The sequence below is a fragment of the Podarcis muralis genome, chromosome 14, assembly GCF_964188315.1.
Source record: "Podarcis muralis chromosome 14, rPodMur119.hap1.1, whole genome shotgun sequence".
In the NCBI taxonomy this organism is placed as follows: Eukaryota; Metazoa; Chordata; class Lepidosauria; order Squamata; family Lacertidae; genus Podarcis; species Podarcis muralis.
Genome location: NC_135668.1, coordinates 41,603,331 through 41,620,244, shown reverse-complemented (window position 1 = coordinate 41,620,244; position 16,914 = coordinate 41,603,331). Strand labels below are relative to the sequence as shown.

Sequence of the window (16,914 nt, the reverse complement as noted above, 5' to 3'; positions counted from 1 at the left end):
AGATGTATTGGGTTGTGGCCTTGAATCTCTTGAATGTTCTCCCTAGGGAAGCCTGACAGGCTCCATCACTATACAGTGGTACCTCGGTTTAAGAACAGTCCTGTTTACGAACGATTCGGTTTAAGAATTCTGCAAAACTAGAAATAGTGTCCCGGTTTGAGAACTTTACCTCTGTCTAAGAACAGAATTCGAACGGTGGAAGGGCACTGGTGGCAGGAGGCCTCATTAGAGAAAGCGTGCCTCGGTTTAAGAACGGTTTCGGTTTAAGAACGGACTTCCAGAATGGATTAAGTTCGTAAACCGAGGTACCACTGTATTGTTATAGTGCAGAGCAAGACTGGTAAGACATTTGGCCCAGGGAGGAGGTGTGGCTTGGCTTGACTCCCAAGGGCCAGATGGAGAGGTTTAGAAGGCCGCATTGTACCCCAAGACCAGAAGTTCCCCAACCCTGGGGTATGTGATGAAGACTTGGCTCTTTAGGGGGGTATAATGACAGTTGGTGTCGTGAAACAGCTAAGAGAGTGAGCTACAATTCAGGCAGGGCCTGATTCAAATTTTGCCTCTGTCATAAACTCCTTAGGTAGCCTTAGGCCAGCTACCCTTTCTCAACCTCAGTCCCACCACCCCATCTGCAATTTCGGAGATAATAATATCGGCTTACTTTACAAGGCTGCAACTTGATAATGCAAGGGAAGTGTTCTGAACACTTGGAAATGCTGTACAAATGTTAAGTTGCTGTTAATAATAAGATCTGTTCTAAGTGCTTGTTTGATTATTGTAGTGCTTTATTATGGTTATTTGTGCAAAACGCTCTTCCTCTGTGGTTTTCTGTCATCAGAGGTTTCTACTTATGAATTCTTATTGTCTGACATGTGGTGGCAGAGGAATATAACTGTGCGTCTTACTGACTGTATTATATACTGGTGGTCATGCACCATGCTTAGGTCCTGGCTGGGTGATTTCATCTCATATGCTCTGTGGTGCTCAGGGTCAATCATGGTGTGTGGAGGACAGGGGGGGCTGTTTGGCTTGGATCTCAAGCACAAAGGGTGGGTGGCTCCTCAGATTTAGACACTTGCTCATTTTTTAGCCTTTGATAAGTTTCATAACATGTTTTTATGAGCATTGAACCATAACACAACACTCTCAGCTTAGAGCTGCAAATCTAAGCAAATAAGATTTGTGGTTTGGAAAATGCATCATTTTCTTCTGTTAACTGACATAGTTTTCGTCATGTCGAAGAGTTTAAACATTCACAAATATTAATAAAAATATCTGTTCTGGTAGCACAAAATTAGACCTAGACAATATCCTCTCAGATCAGCCGATTATGTAAATAAACCACTCATGTTTGGGTTGTTGGGGGAGGAAGGTTAATTTGTTTCTCGTGTGTTGTCATTTTTAATTTTGATTATGGCTAGGGGCTTCAAATGCTGGAAGTGGCCCAATTTTCAACATTGCGATATATCACCAGCTAAATATCACAATATCTCGATATATCACGATATATATCTGTGGTGGCGGAGGGCCTTACTGGGCCTCCCCATGGTGGCAGAGGGTCCAGCCATACCTCCCTGCAGCAGCAGAGGGCTTTGCCATGCCTCTTCATGGCAGTGGAGGGTGCACTGTGCTTCCCCGCATCAGCAGAGGTCCTTGCCCAGATAGAGAGGCTTGGAGGGCCAGCGTTTGACCCTTGGTCCAGGGGTTCCCCACACCTGCTGTAAGGGCATTTGTGATCCTTGGACATGGCTTGTAATGCCCTTTGTTTCAAACGCCCCACCTCTTGTCTTGTTTGATTCCTTCTTTGGCACATCTGTTGCAGAATGAAGTTGAACTGGGAGAACTCCTGCTGTCGTTAAACTACCTTCCCAGTGCAGGAAGACTGAATGTAGACATCATTAGAGCAAAACAGCTGCTTCAAACAGATATGAGCCAAGGTTCAGGTACGGACTGGCGCTTTTCCAATAATGACTGCTGCACTTAATCGGAGGTGCTCTGGTACTGCTGAGATGTATAAGATTTCTGAAAGATGTGGATGTTTTCAACAGGGAACAGGATATTGTCCTTCCCCAAAGCAGCTCTGAAAAATCCCAGCCCTAAAGTCCTAATATGAACCAAGCCCCCGCCCCGCGGAAATTTTCAGTGCCAGCATATGCAAATCGACAAAGGAGTAGTGTGTCTCTGAGCATGTGCAGAGAATGTCTGCTCCTCACTGCTGTATCCAGCCTCCACTTGTACTGAGAGGGGTGGGACGGAGCATTCAGAATCAGAGGAGGCTTCTGAGAAGGTTTTGACTTCCACAGTCTTTGAAGAACTTTACCTTTATGACCTTTTCAGACCAGACATTTACGATTTGAGAAATGCCACTGGCACATCCAAATGTCAGTGTTTCTACAGAATAATGGTGGGAAATGTATTTATTTTTTTAAAAGACAGCATCTGCATTTTACCTAAGGGGTGCCTAAAAATAACCATGAACTGGAAAACAATAAAAACAGTTCTAACTATGCCCAGTTGAAAATAGAGAGGTCCAAACAGCTGTGCCTCTTGCCTCATGTACTGGGCCTCAGGAAGGCACATTTCCGCTTTGTGGTGGGTGAGGTGGTGCCTGCCAAAAAGGCACAAATCCAGCTGGCTTTGTTGGGGGATAGTGCAAGAGGGCACTTTCAAGGGGTCCTCAGCACAGAGCTACTGGTCAGCCTCCACCTCTTCAACTTGCACGGCTCACCCCACAACCCCAACCCACCCCCAGTATGGCCTTCAGCCCTTGTATCACCATGGCAACAACCTAGCTGCTGGAAGGGGCAGGAGAAATATGGAAGGGGAAGGAGAGAGAATAGGCAGTGGATTGCTGTGCGAAAGGATTGTGTGCTCAATTCTCACAACTCATAATCCCAGACTGAGCATATGCTAAGAGCTCCCTGATTCTTAATTCTTGAATGTGTGACCTCCACCCTAAATTTTTTATGCACCTGGCTCCAGTTGTGGATCTCGAGGTTCCAGTAGAAAGCAAAATAAATCCCCAAAGCCTGAAGTCTTCCCAGCAAATGCACATGGATCTATATTTAAGCTGTCCCCCCCCTCCCATCAATCCTCTTCCAGACTGCAGACTGTATAAGTGGGAGACCTGAGGAGATTTTGTGCGTGTGTATGTTTTGCTTTCAGCATGGAGAAAATCAGCAGGCAAGTGGCGTTTAGAAGCTGCCCTTTCCCAACCATTCTTGGAATCACCAGAGGAGTCATTTTTGTTCCTCAGAAGCAGAAGTCAAAATGTACCCTGTTTACTTCCAATTGCGAACAACTGAAGGCTGGCCTTGGGGAAGGAAGGTCAGCTACGCTGTTCTTTTTGAGAGAGAGCAGGTTCTTTTCGGCAGATATAATCTTCACAGGAGTGAGCGGGGAAAGAAGGTTACAGCCGAAAGAGGGAGGCTGAAGACTCACTACTGCTTCTGAGCATTGCTATTATTATTATTAATTATATTTATTAGTCACTCTTTCAGAAAGCAAACAGTAAAAAGTGTAAAGACCAGCATTTAAAAACCCTAAAATGCTCACCAGTAATAAGTATAAAATACATGAAAATTGTCTGTAAAATACAAGAATCCTCTTAAAGGCCTGTCTGCTCTAGCATCTTCTTTTCACACTGGCCAACCAGAATACCTACAGGGAGCCTGTAAACAGGACCGGAGTTCAGCAACACTCCCCAGCTCTGATTCCTAGCTTAGCTGGTGCAGGGCAAGCAGTGCATGGTGTACAGAGCACCAACATAATAATAATAAATAATAAATAATAAATAATAAATAATAATAATAATAATAATAATAATAATAATAATAATAATAATATAATTTATTATTATTATTATTATTATTATTATTATTATTATTATTATACCCCACCCATCTGGCTGGGTTTCTCCAGCCACTCTGGGCGGCTTCCAACACATATAAAAACATAATAAAACATTAGACATTAGAAACTTCCAAATACAGGGCTTTGCTACCACTTCCTGCTCTCCAGACTCTGCCACCTGAGGCAAAACTATGTCACTCTGTTCAATAATAGGGCTGAACTTTCCAATTAAGGGGTCCCTTGCTCATCGGCTTGAGTCCAGGTCAAGAGCTGGTCAAGAGCTGTATCTGGCACCTATTTCTCTCTGAATCCAGTTTAATGGGCTGTCCCTTCCTTGTCTGGGTCAGAGTCCAGGCTGCATTGGGGCAAGGAGTTCACTTGGGCCAACTTAATGCGTGGACTGGGCAATGACAGGAAATAATGATTTCCGATGAACAAAACCCTCTCTGGAAGATCAAGCTGTGCTTGTTTTCTGCTCAGATCCCTTTGTGAAGATCCAACTTGTTCATGGTTTAAAACTGGCGAAAACAAAGAAGACTTCCTGCAAGAGGGCTACCATTGACCCCTTCTACAACGAGTCCTTCAGTTTCAAAGTGCCCCAAGAAGAACTTGAAAGTGCCAGTTTAGTCTTCACAGGTATGTTCACCTATCTCTTTCAAATGTGGTTTGTAGGCCTGCCATACAGTTGAAGAATTTTGGCTGATTAATTCATGGGACTTTTCGTCAATTAATCAACTAACAGCTAGGGTTGTAAGAAGATAGAGATTTCTGTTGTGATCAACCTTTGTTGGTCGCAATCAACGCTGTCTCCATTCTGCTGCAGCTTTGTTTCCATCAACTACTATGCCATTCATCTCACTGTCCACTAATTAAGATGCATTACCATTTAAATCAGGTGTGTAACTATATACGTAACTTAAAGGAAACATCAAAACAATGGGGGAAAGAGTAATTACATATTGTTTGCAGACTTCCTCTTTCTCCCCTGTTGTTGGTGCAATTCTCCAGTATCCCTATTAACGTTGCAATCCTTACTATATCTACTCAGAAGTAAATCTTACTGACTCCAGTAGGACTTACCCCAGGTGAGTAGGGTTGGCAGCCTAAATCTTCATTTATGTACAAAATGGTTTTAAAGAATAAACATGCCTTTTGTGGTTTGAATGATACCCACAGTTGGGTCAGGGTGTGACGGAAGCCTCTTCAGCTTCCGAAATCTCCTCCCATTCCGCTGAGAGTTGTCATCGTCCTCAACATCTGGCAATCAGCACATCAGACATCCCTGATCTTGCCCCACGATGCCCAGAACTTCAGAAAATGAAAGCAAGGTTCTGTCTCAGGTCTCAAATGAAATACCTCTCTTTTGAGTGGACCAAAACAAAACTGCTCACACAAAAAGCAGCCCCCTCTCAGAAGCACCCAGTCGAGATCCGAAGGGATTTTATCCTCTGTGCACACCCACCCTAGTAGAAACAGATGTTGCTGTTGAGACGAGATGCTGAAATGAGAACCTATTAGCTTGTTTCCAAACATTTCCGAATGAAAGCGATGCTCATCAGCAATTTAAATCGCAACCGTGATGTACAGAAATTTTCCTCTGCGGAAAAGGCAGCATGCATAGTTTTGAATGCACTAGATCAGGTGTGGGAGGAAGGAATTGTTCCTGTAATCCATTGAGGGCCTTATTCTGAAATAGAAAAAGACAGTCACCTAAGCCACATTCTCCTCCTCCCGCTCTCTCACCCACAATATATAAACATTACCAGCTGTCTGGAGTCAGTTGCCTTTATTAAGAGGAATTGTTTCCCCTGTGTCATTATTATGATTAGTGTTTTTGCACAGCTTTGGGTTGTGTGGAGGGCGTGTGGAGCGTTTCAGTTCCCATCCAGAAAGCATTCAGGCCCTGGGCAGGTTCCTAGGCTGTCTTTTGGTAAATCCATCCCCAGGCTTCCACAGGCTTGACAAGCTGGAGTGTCTGAAGGGGAGGGCAAGTAAAATGACAGAGGGTCTGGAAACCAAGCCTTGTGAAGAACGATTGTTGGGTATGTAGAATCTAGATGAGAAGACTGACAGAAGATTTGATAGCCAACTTTAAATATCTGTCACATGGAAGATGGAGCAAGCTTGTTTTCTGCTGCTCTGGAGTGTGGGAACCAAATTCAAATGACAAGAAAGGAGATGCCAACATTAGGAGGAACTTTCTGATAGTGAAAACTGTTCAAAAGTGCAATGGACTACCCTGAAAGGGTGTTGGGCCTCCTTGGAGGTTGGGTAGGCATCTGCCAGGGATTCTTTAGCTGTGATTCCTATAGCACAGGGGGTTGGACTAGATGACCCTTGGGATCCCTTCCAGATCTACAATTCTATGACTTATCTGTTCATGGTTGTCCTCTTCCCTTTCCCCAGATCCTTGTCACACCTGACCTCCTGTGGGTGTGTTACCTACCAGGCTTGAATTGAATGTTTTATTCCACTAGACTGGGACAGATTACAGGTGGAAGGACTACCTGGCCTGAGCCTTGTTGCTCTACAACGTCCCTGCCAGCAGGACTGCAAACTGGAGTTAGTTGGGCCATCAGGAATCAGGCGACTTGGGGAGCCAGTAGAAGCTTTGCTGGCCTTAAATAAGAACTTCCTCGGGCTTGGCTCTTCAGTCTGGGCATGTTTTCTGTGAAAGGATGTGTTAAACCAGGGATTGGGAACCTCCAGTCTGTAGGTTCCTGTTTGGCATGCAAGACAATTTCCCCTCAACCCACAACCACCTGCCCCCCAGCACCTGACATCAGTTAAGGTTGTGGCTGCAAGCTGAATGTTAGCTTCTGATTCTCCCTTTGCAAGCGGGACTCGCTGGCAGTGCCAGTCAGCTAATTGGCATGTTCAGTGAGCCCCGCTTTCTCCACACCTTCGAGGAGATATTTCTCCTCTATAGACGTGTGTAGGGATGCTGCCCCTAGATGTTCGCTCAGTGTTGGCTTAAGTAAGGAATTCCATTCACAATCTAATTTCCATTCACAATCTAAATGTGAATGGTGATCTGAAATAATTTAGTATCTCAGGGCCAGGTTTGAGTAGGGACGGGGGGAAAACACAACAGCTAGATGGACCAATGGTGCTGTATAAGGCAACTTCCTAGGCTGCTATTATTATTATGACGACTACGACTGTTATTGATATTACTATTGCTATTGCCTCTGGGAGTGGAAAGACAAAGACTGATCCTGGGTTTCTAGCTGATGCCTGAGAGAATAGGCTTCTGAGGCTATGGAATAAGTACACATTGTAGATTGTGCTTTTGTTTGTTCCCCAGTTATGTGCTCAGGCCTCGCGGCTATGCTTTTATTCGCTGTTACAGAGGCCACAGGACCAGCAATGGTTTGTTCTCTTTATTGGCAGGCTGGGTTTGCAGAGCAGTTGCAGGCGAACCGTTTAATTATTGAAAGGTTTTTGAAATATGTAGCAGGAAAACAATCTACATGAAATGGAAAGCTTTGGGGGAACATGTGTTAGGATGTTTGTGTGCTAATAAGTTTGTGTAGGATTAGACTGGAGCAGGGGGAGCACTTTGAATCATAGAACTGTAGAGTTGGAAGGGAACCCCAGGGGCTATCTTGCCCTGCCCCCTGAAGCACAGGAATCACAGCCAAATAATCCCTGACAGATGGCCATCCAAACTCTGCTTCAAAACCCCCTGTTTAAAAACCTACCATCCACTCCACTGTCAAACAGCTCTTCACATCAGAAAGTTCTTCCTAATGTCTAGCTGGAATCTCTTTTCTTGTAATTTGAATCCATTGGCCCAGTCCTCTGGAGCAGCAGAAAGTAAGCTTGCTCATCATCTGAGGCCCTTTTTGGTGCGCCTTCCCTACAAGAGGTCCAGAGCGTGGCAACACGAGAACAGGCCTTTTCTGCAGTGGCTCCTTGTTTTGTGGAATGCTCTCCCCAAGGAGGTTCAGTTGGCACCTTGATTATGCACCTCTAGGTGTCGGGCGAAAACATTCCTCTTCAACCAACATCCAATGCCCTTTCAAATGTGTTTGTGGGAAGGGGAGAAAGGGGTCATTGGTTTGTGTGGGTTTTTTTTGTTTGTTCTTGTTTTTATTATGTGTTTTGTGCTTTTATCTTGTATAAACCTGTTGTGAACCTGTTGTATAGTCTGTGGTGAAGCGCCCTGAGATCTATGGATGAAGGGTGGTATACAAATTTCATCATCATCATCATCATCATCACCATCATATTCCATGTCACAGCCCTTCAGATATATGAGGATGGCTGTCATATCACCTCCAGGCTAAAGCATGCCCAACTCCCTCAACCAATAGTCATAAGGCTTGGTTTCCATCTTTATCATCTTGGTTGCCTTCCTCGCGGCTGCTGGAGCTGCTGAACCTCCTCCTTCCTTACCAAGGGGAGGGGAAGTGAACCAGCAGGTGGCAGCAGTGCTCCTGGTTGCTCAGCTTCTGTAGCCCAGAAAGAGAGTGGGGAAGAGAGTGAGTCATAGAATGGCCACTTAATCATCTCCAAAACAATAATATACTGTACAGTATAGGATATGCATCACCCAGAAAGAAGAGAGGGCGCAGATTCTCATGAAATTTGGCCCATGTTTATTTATACGTGTAGATGCAAACTTGGAAATAGTGGGTGGAATTCAATGCTAGACCTACTCAGAGTAGGCTTATTGAAATGAATAAACGCAACTAAGCTACATTTCGGGATGTGGGTGGCGCTGTGGGTTAAAGCACAGAGCCTAGGACTTGCTGATCAGAAGGTCGGCGGTTCGAATCCCCGCAACGGGGTGAGCGCCCGTTACTCGGTCCCTGCTCCTGCCAACCTAGCAGTTCAGAAGCACGTCAAAGTGCAAGTAGATAAATAGGTACCGCTCCGGCGGGAAGGTAAACGGCGTTTCTGTGCGCTGCTCTGGTTCGGCAGAAGCGGCTTAGTCATGCTGGCCACATGACCCGGAAGCTCTATGCCGGCTCCCTCGGCCAATAAAGCGAGATGAGTGCCGCAACCCCAGAGTCGGCCACGACTGGACCTAATGGTCAGGGGTCCCTTTACCTTTAGCTTTTTAAGCTACATCTATTTTGCATTTTACCCAGTGACTAATCTAAATGGAAAAACAGAGTTGTCTCCAACTAAGTTTTGCTCACACTGGTCTCATATGCTTGTAGGTAAGAAAAAGTTGTTCAATCTACCATCAAAAAGATAGAGAAGCAAGCTGATAGGCTAAAGATACAGGGATAGTCTGTGAATCTGAAGGTCCCTAACAATGTCTGTTTTAACCCTGCAAAACACCTCATTTGCAAGCTGAGTTGCACCCAAACTTCCAACGCTCTTTGTGTTGCAGTCTCAGTTCTATCTTTAGTCGAAACTATTTGAGCGGATCAGCAGTTCAAATAATAAAACAACAAAGTCACAACTGAAAAGCCAAAAATGAACAAACCTGTAAACGGGCAAGAACTGTTGTGAAACTGAAACCAGCACACAACAGAATTAAAACCTCACTATAAAACCACACACCCATGCTTTCTAGTTGATAATTTATTTTTAAAAGCATTTTCATTACCAAAACAATACAGATTACACACAAGGTTTGCGTAAGTGCAAATATTCTGAAGAAGAACATAATAATAACCCCATGGCGAGGAATGGAGTTGGAACTAAATGCAGCTCAATGAAGACAGTGGTCAGTGGATATGGCATGTTGGTTGATTGTTGGGGAACGGAAATGGGGGCAGGGTGGTGAATGGAATGGAATGGAAAAGGGCATGGCTGACTGGCTGGCACTTTGGTCAGAAACACTCCACTCTGCATCATTTTGTTGCAGGTACCACTTCTGCAGGTAGATAATTGTTCAGCAGTGTTCCCTTTCTCTTTCATTGCTGCTAGACTTATCCTGGTACAAATCTATTGACAGGAAAGAAGGAAGACAATTTCTGGCATGATTTCTGCAGCTCTGCCAGTTCCGTCACTGCTTTCTCTGGGTCCTTTTGGGTGGGATTCAGTCACATAATGTCAAATTCAAGGTTGCACAGTTATGCTTGCTAGAGAGCTCTCTAGATAATTGTTCCAGTCAAGGGGAGATCTGAGAGTTAGGGTTGGCGTTGCAGCTGCTTCTTCAGACTTTACTCCCTCACCCCCACCCCATCTTCCTTTCTCCCTGCCTCTCTCTTTGTTATCTTCAGTCTTTGGCCACAACATGAAGAGCAGCAACGACTTCATTGGGCGGATTGTGATTGGCCAGTACTCCACAGGCTCTTCGGAATCCAAGCACTGGCGGAGGATGCTGAACTCCCACCGCACAGCTGTGGAGCAGTGGCACACTCTCCGGTCGCGAGCTGAATGCGACCGCGTCTCCCCGGCTTCCCTGGAGGTGACGTGAGGAAGCCAACGCTGCTAGCAAGCCACCGAGCAGATCTATACAAGACAAGTCATACACACAAACACACACACACACACGTGCACATAATCACTATGGAATCCACAGCAACTCTTAATGGCCGCTGGCAACGAAAAAAATGGTTGCATTAGCCTCCGTGCTACCTATTATTTCATCCACCCCATTGATTGTTTTACTCAGGATCACATATCAACCACTACATCCACATCAGAAGGTGATGCTGTTGTGTAGGACAGCGGAAGCTGCTCAAAGGGTTGTCTGCTAATACCTTTTCAGAAATCCTTTGTTGCCTGCTATGTCCTAGTGCGGTGCAGATAGCAGACTGCTTAGCTGCGGAAAAGCTTCATGGTTTCCTCTCCACTGCGCCATACTCTACATCTCGTGTGAGCAATTGTATCGGGAGGTATCAGATCCTGTGTGTTATCCGTGGTGAATGCGTGGTAGATTACTAGGATGTTGTTTTAGCGGTAGAGTGTATGGTGTAAACACGTCTAAACCCAGTCCTCCCTTTGTCACTGTACTAGCTTAACCAAATCAGATATAACGTGTGCTTCTGTGTCTGGAGCTGTGCCCTTGGGCAGAATGGGGTGGAGGCAGTCGTCTCTTTCCTGCTCAATCACACATGCTAGCATTTTGTAAACTGTTGCATCATTCAAGAACCCGCTGGTGTACTGCTATGAAAGCTGCAGTCCACAGCTGGATCACCCTTGAGCAGGCCTCTGAAAGCATTGCTCTTCAACCAGTTGGTTGGAACCCATCACCTGGTTGCAACCTGATCTAAGGTGGGTTGAAATGGTAGCACTACTACCAGAATTGGGGTATGTGCATGTTTGACTTAAGAGTGGGTCCTGGGTCTGAAAAGGCTGAAGACTCCTGCATTAAAGTCAACGAAGCTCATTTTGGAGGAGGGAAATTGTGGGTGGCAGCCTAGTTGCAGTGCTAGTTCCAGAAGTATGCAATGTTCTGGGATATGTGAGCTGCCCAGTTTGTTTCCACGGGTCAGGTTACATGAGTGCAAAGTGCGTGTGGAGTTGTCCTTTCCCTTGGAAGCAGTGGAGGCACGGAGGAGCCAACCACCCAGCAGAGCGAGGTGGGTGCTGAGGGTGCAAGGAGTTGCACCCTGTAGCCTACCTGCTATCCTCAAGGACAGTGGAGGGTGTTGAAATCAGGTTCAGCCACTGGCCCAATCTGCTTCTGGAAGGAGGCAGGTTCCACTTTGTGCTTTGCCTCACTCAAAACAGCCGTAGTAGGGACTTGTATTCACATGGATCCACCACGCTCCCGGCACATCATTAGAATGGGGCACATGTCCCTCTAAAGGCTATGGCTGAACTTGAAAGTGGAGGCATCTGAAGGTTTCAGAGAACTGTTTGTGTCAAATCCCACCCCCCACCCCCATTTTAGGAACCTTTTGTGGCAACGTTCACAAAAGCCCTAATGCCGTGTGAGTTGCATTTACATGTGATAGTCAAGTTGATCTCTCCACCCCCTCCTCACTTTGTATTTCAGTGTGTTGAACTGGTCTTGAGTGTAAAGTCAGCAAATGTCTTTGTATTTACCTGCCACATACAGAAAAGGTGTAGGGAAGTAGGTTGAACCTTCTATAATACTGTAGAGATCAGGGATGGGGAATGCCCTCTCACCAGATGTCAAAGAGAACAACAACTACCAGACTTTTAGAAGACATCTGAAGGCAGCCCTGTTTAGGGAAGCTTTTAATGTTTGATGCACTACTGTATTTTAATATTTTGGTGGAAGCTGCACAGAGTGGCTGGGGAAGCCCAGCCAGATGGGTGGGGTATAAATAATAAATTATTATTATTATTATTATTATATAACCTCAGGCTGCCAGAGAGGCCCCTCCAGGCGTCTCCACATACTGTTTTTGTCTGGCTGGGACGTGTCCTCCAACTCTGATAATGCTTCTTGTGTGCCTAGGTGGAGATGAGAGAAAGGTATGTGTGAGTATGAAGAAAGTAGCCCACTGTTCTGTTCACCTTTGCCTTTGCCCTCTCCCTGCCACTGGTCATGTGGCCCCTGGAAGGTCACTCAGGAGGAAATGTGGCCCCTGGCCTGAAAAAGTTGCCCCACCCCTGGAATAGATGAGCTGAGCAAGTTGAATGTATGTGAGATTGAACACTTGAACAGCTCGTTTGCTGGGATCCGCTGTGGGAGAGGGGATTCCTGCCCTGCCTGTGGGATTTCCGAGAGGCATCTGATTGGTCGCTGTGGGAAATGGGAATTTGAGCTTTTATCTGATACACAGGGCTCTTAACGCTCTTGTACAATTACAAAGAGAACCTGTATTGGGACCCCAAAAAGAATATAAATTTGGTTCTTATAAGGTGTAATATTCCTGTATGAAAATTAACTTAGTATATCATTGTTAACTTTTATAAGTAGTAAAACCTTTTTTTTAAAAAATAATAATGCACGGAACCATGGCACATGGAGACAGCAATCTGAGCATTTGCAGCAGTATTCATGCAACAGATGTCTGATGTGCCAGCATCCATCATAAAAGCCGACTGGGCTGAATTTACTTTGACAGAAATGTTCATGTCTGTTGGCTCTTAGGCCCGATGGAGGGGTTTTGGTTCCTCCTTATTTTAAAACCATAGTTTCCCAAAGCGGTGGATGGACGTGACAAGTCAGCAAATTCTGTCGATTTTGTTAGATGCTTCTGTACATTCTCCCCAACCCCAAACATACTGTCTAAGGAGGTATATTTATGGAAAAAATAAAGATCTGTTTATTTGTGTCAAATAAGAACGAAGTGGTGCTCTTTTTAAGCAACTCATCTCAAGAATGATGACCTGTGTTCTGGATGCCCGCACAACATCCCTTTGAGGGAGATTCAGCAGTGAGTTTCTTGGGGCATTGTGGTCATTTGTGCTACAGAATTATAGAATCATAGAATTGTGGGGTTGGAAGGGATCCAAGGGTCATCTAGTCAAACCCCCTGACAGATGACCACATTTGTCTCTATGACAACAGCACTCACTCTTTCAAGAGGCAGGTGATGTGTACCTGGCTGAGCGGCTAAGGCTGTTACATTGACAAGGAAACTGATGTGGCAGGTTTCCTCTTACAGATTCAACCCACACAGATACAGGATCATTGCTTTGGAAGGGATCACCCAGGCTGGCACCCCCCCATTACATTTATTTATTTAAAATATTTCTAGGCCATCTTTTAGGGACAAACCCTCCCAAGGTGAATTCAAGAATTTAAAAGAGAGAACTAAAACCAGTGCTTTTTTTCTGGGGGTACGCCTACTTCTAAACATTTTGTGAATCTTTGTCTGTTTACTGTATTTATTTTTCCTGATTTGAACTATAAAATGGTGATTTTCTTGAGTCAAAATGAGAGTACTCCTTAACATTTTTTTAAGAAAAAAAGCACTGACTAAAACAAAAAGATCATCATGTTAACTAAAAAACACTTGCAGATCAGCAGTACTGTATCAGAAGTCTTCTTCTTCTTCTTTTCCTCTTCTTCTTTCACTCGTAGCCGAGTAAGATTGTCTTCCATAAACACGGTTTTAACAATGAGTCCATAAGTGACTGTGGAGGCCAATTCTGGATCCACATGTCCTTCCACAGTGGGGACATTGGTTTCTGGGCGGGAGTTGATCACAGTGTAGATTTGCCAAGCGTGCCTTCCTCTTAGCTCATTTCTCCCTTGCGTCCTGAGTTTGAGTGTCTTCAAAGCCCATGACACCTTTGGTAAAGGCTGTTCTCCAACTGAAGCACTCACAGGCTGGTGTTTCCCAAGGTCAGTGTTTATACTACATTTTTAAAGATTTGCCTTGAGACAGTCTTTAAACCTCTTTTGTTGACCACCAGCTTTACGCTTTCCATTTTTAAGTTCGGAATAAATTAGTTGCTTTGGAAGATGATCATCAGGCATCTGCACAACATGACCAGTCCAACGAAGCTGATGTTGAAGTATCATTGCTTCAACACTGGTGATCTTTGCTTCTTCCAGTACACTGATATTAGTTCGCCTGTCTTCCCAAGTGATGTGTAAAATTTTCCGGAGACACCGTTGATGGAATCTTTCTAGGAGTTGGAGATGGCGTATGAGTGGTCCATGTTTCACAAGCATACAGTAAGGTTGGTAGTACAATAGCTTTGTAAACAAGCATTTTGGTTTCCCTGCGAAAGCAAATGGGAAATTGAGGTGTTACTGGAGTCCTGCCGCCAACATGGCCAATGACAGACCCTCCAAGTGTCCCTATTTCCAGGGACAGTCCCGGATTTACAGAAGCCACCCCGGTTTCTTATTTGATCCCAGAATTTTTCCTTAGGATGTCCCTATTTTCATTGGACAAATGTTGGAGGGCATGGAGTGGTGCAACCTTTAGAAGCATTTGAAAGCAGCCCTGTTTTTTATGTTTAATGTTTTATTATTTTTATATATGTTGGAAGCTACCCAGAGTGGCTGGGGCAACACAGTCAGATGGGTGGGGTATAAATAATAGAGTTGCTGTTGTTGTTGTTGTTGAATAGGATGTTCCTGTTTTCATCAGAGAAAATGTTGGAAGGTATGCAATGATCAGGGAAGATGGGAATTGCAATCCCAACACCACCAGGAGGCCACCATATTGACAATCCCTACACTGAGGGTGGGGCACTGTAGGACTGTGTGTGTGTGTGTGTGTGTGTGTGTGTGTGTAAATTCAACCTTCCGGGCCTCTCTGTTTGGTTCTTGGCAGGCCACACTGCTCCCTATCCACTCCAGGTTTTTTTGCCTAACTGGAATGTGCCTTTGAATGTGCCTGCTTGCCTGAGTAGATATGTGTGAATGTGAAGAAACGAACCTGCTGCTCAAAGGTAATTTTATTGTTTATTTATTTCCAGCATTTATAGCCTGCTCTTCATGAAATATTTGCAATCCAAGAACGGGGAACAAAGCGGCACAGTAGCACATTCTCCAAGTGTCCTGACTTTCCAGGGACAGCGCTAGAATTACGGAAGCCATTCTGGCTTCTGATCTGATCTTGGAATGCCCCTATTTTCCCTGCCGCTGATTGAAGCGGTCGAGTGACCACACATGTGCGGTGAGGCGATCTTGTAGTTAACTGCTCCTGGTTAAGGTGGTTTTGTTTTTTAAGTTCAAGGGCCTCAAGGTACGAGGCAGTCTTGGTCCTGTACTTGTTGCAGAGTCAAAGAGCCTTGACTCACCTGTCAGTCTCAGTCACCCCTGTAATCCCCTTTTAATAACCACTGACCCCCTGTGCATCACACATGCCTTCTAAGCATGTTGTTATGGGCTGTTTGGGGACAAAGCTTGATACAGAGAGACTGTGTTCCTTCACCCAAACCAGAACTGTGAGAGTATAGGAGGTGGTGCAGGGATGGGAGCACATGCACGTTTTTTTCTGGCCGCTGCTTGGCGGTCCTCTCGTAGCATCTGCACACCCATGCAGTGGGGAGAACATTTCTGCCTTTAAAGGTCTGTGGCATTGCATGAGCTTGTTCTTCTCCTTTTCATTCCAGTTGGAAGCCTGAGGAGCCTGGGGGAGCTGTAAATTCCTTCTTGTCCTTGGCAATAGACTCACGCTGGGATCCATCAACCATAGAAAAATCCACAGCGCCTCCCAGCCAAAACAATCTTAATCCAAAGTCTTTTGTTTCATGTTCATCTGTGGCCTTGTTCTTACTGAGATGGCCGACCTATGTCTGAGCTGCACTGTTTCAGGTGGCAGGTGTGGGATAGAAGACTCCTGCTTACACTTTTTAAAAATAAAAATAAAAATGAATAAATCCATGTACAGAGAAAGCTAGTGTATCAAGGAGAAGGGCCCTAACCCGACTCTCTTCTTGACAGGCTAGCTTTCTATATTAGGGGAGCAGTAGCAGGGGTAATCAACTGATCACTCACTTCCCAAATATAAAAGACCAGCATGTCAAGGAGAAGGGTCTTGGCCTGGCCTACTTCCTGATGTGCTTGTTTTCTATATTCAGGGTATAAATAAATATAACAAATCCATGCAGTCATGCATGTATATAGAAAACTATCATGTCAAGGACAAGTGTTCTAACTTAGCCTTCTCCCTGATGTGCTAATTTTCTACATTCAGGGAGTTTTAGTATGTGTGTGTGTGGGTGGGTGTGGGTGTGTTTAATTATTCACTATTTAGATACTATTCAATTTTTTAAAAAGTGGTTTATATAAAATGTTATAAAATATTTAAAAATAGCAATAAAACAAACCTTAAAAACAGTAGACATAATAAAGTTACACAGTACTTCAGTTTTGTTCAGTGTTTGTATCTATATTGGAATAAAGAACTTGTAACCCACTCCAGGACCTTACATTATAGTTTTAAATATAGATAAAATCAACAACTTTAATAAAGCATAGAACTTTAGAGTTTGGAGCAACTCAGATGTCATCTAATCCAACCCCCTGCAATGCCAGAATCACTGCTAAAGAATCCCTGACAGATGGCCAAATAAAATAATGATACCAAAAATATATGTTTGGATAGGCTCAGCCTCCCCTGACATCGAAAATATCACAGCAGAGGCATTTTCAGGGGAGGCTGTGTAATATCAGAGAATACATGCTGCCACACTAAAATATTGATTTCTCACAAGTGTGGAAAACACACATTATGTGGCACTTGTATAACTGCCAGTTCTGCAGATTGA

General features: G+C 44.6%; 1 protein-coding gene across 7 annotated transcripts in view; it reads left to right on the top strand.

The window, feature by feature from the left end:
- The window catches only part of SYT17 (synaptotagmin 17), a 36,542-nt gene extending 23,875 nt beyond the window's left edge, over window positions 1-12,667 (top strand). For all 7 annotated transcript variants that reach the window (XM_028706369.2, XM_028706375.2, XM_028706370.2 and 4 more), the window contains 3 exons: window positions 1,823-1,943; window positions 4,333-4,488; window positions 10,038-12,667. In XM_028706369.2, coding sequence (XP_028562202.1) covers window positions 1,823-1,943; window positions 4,333-4,488; window positions 10,038-10,234 — 474 coding nt within the window. In that variant the 3' untranslated portion in view covers window positions 10,235-12,667. The remainder of the gene's footprint in view (window positions 1-1,822; window positions 1,944-4,332; window positions 4,489-10,037) is intronic.
- Window positions 12,668-16,914: the final 4,247 nt, after the last annotated feature.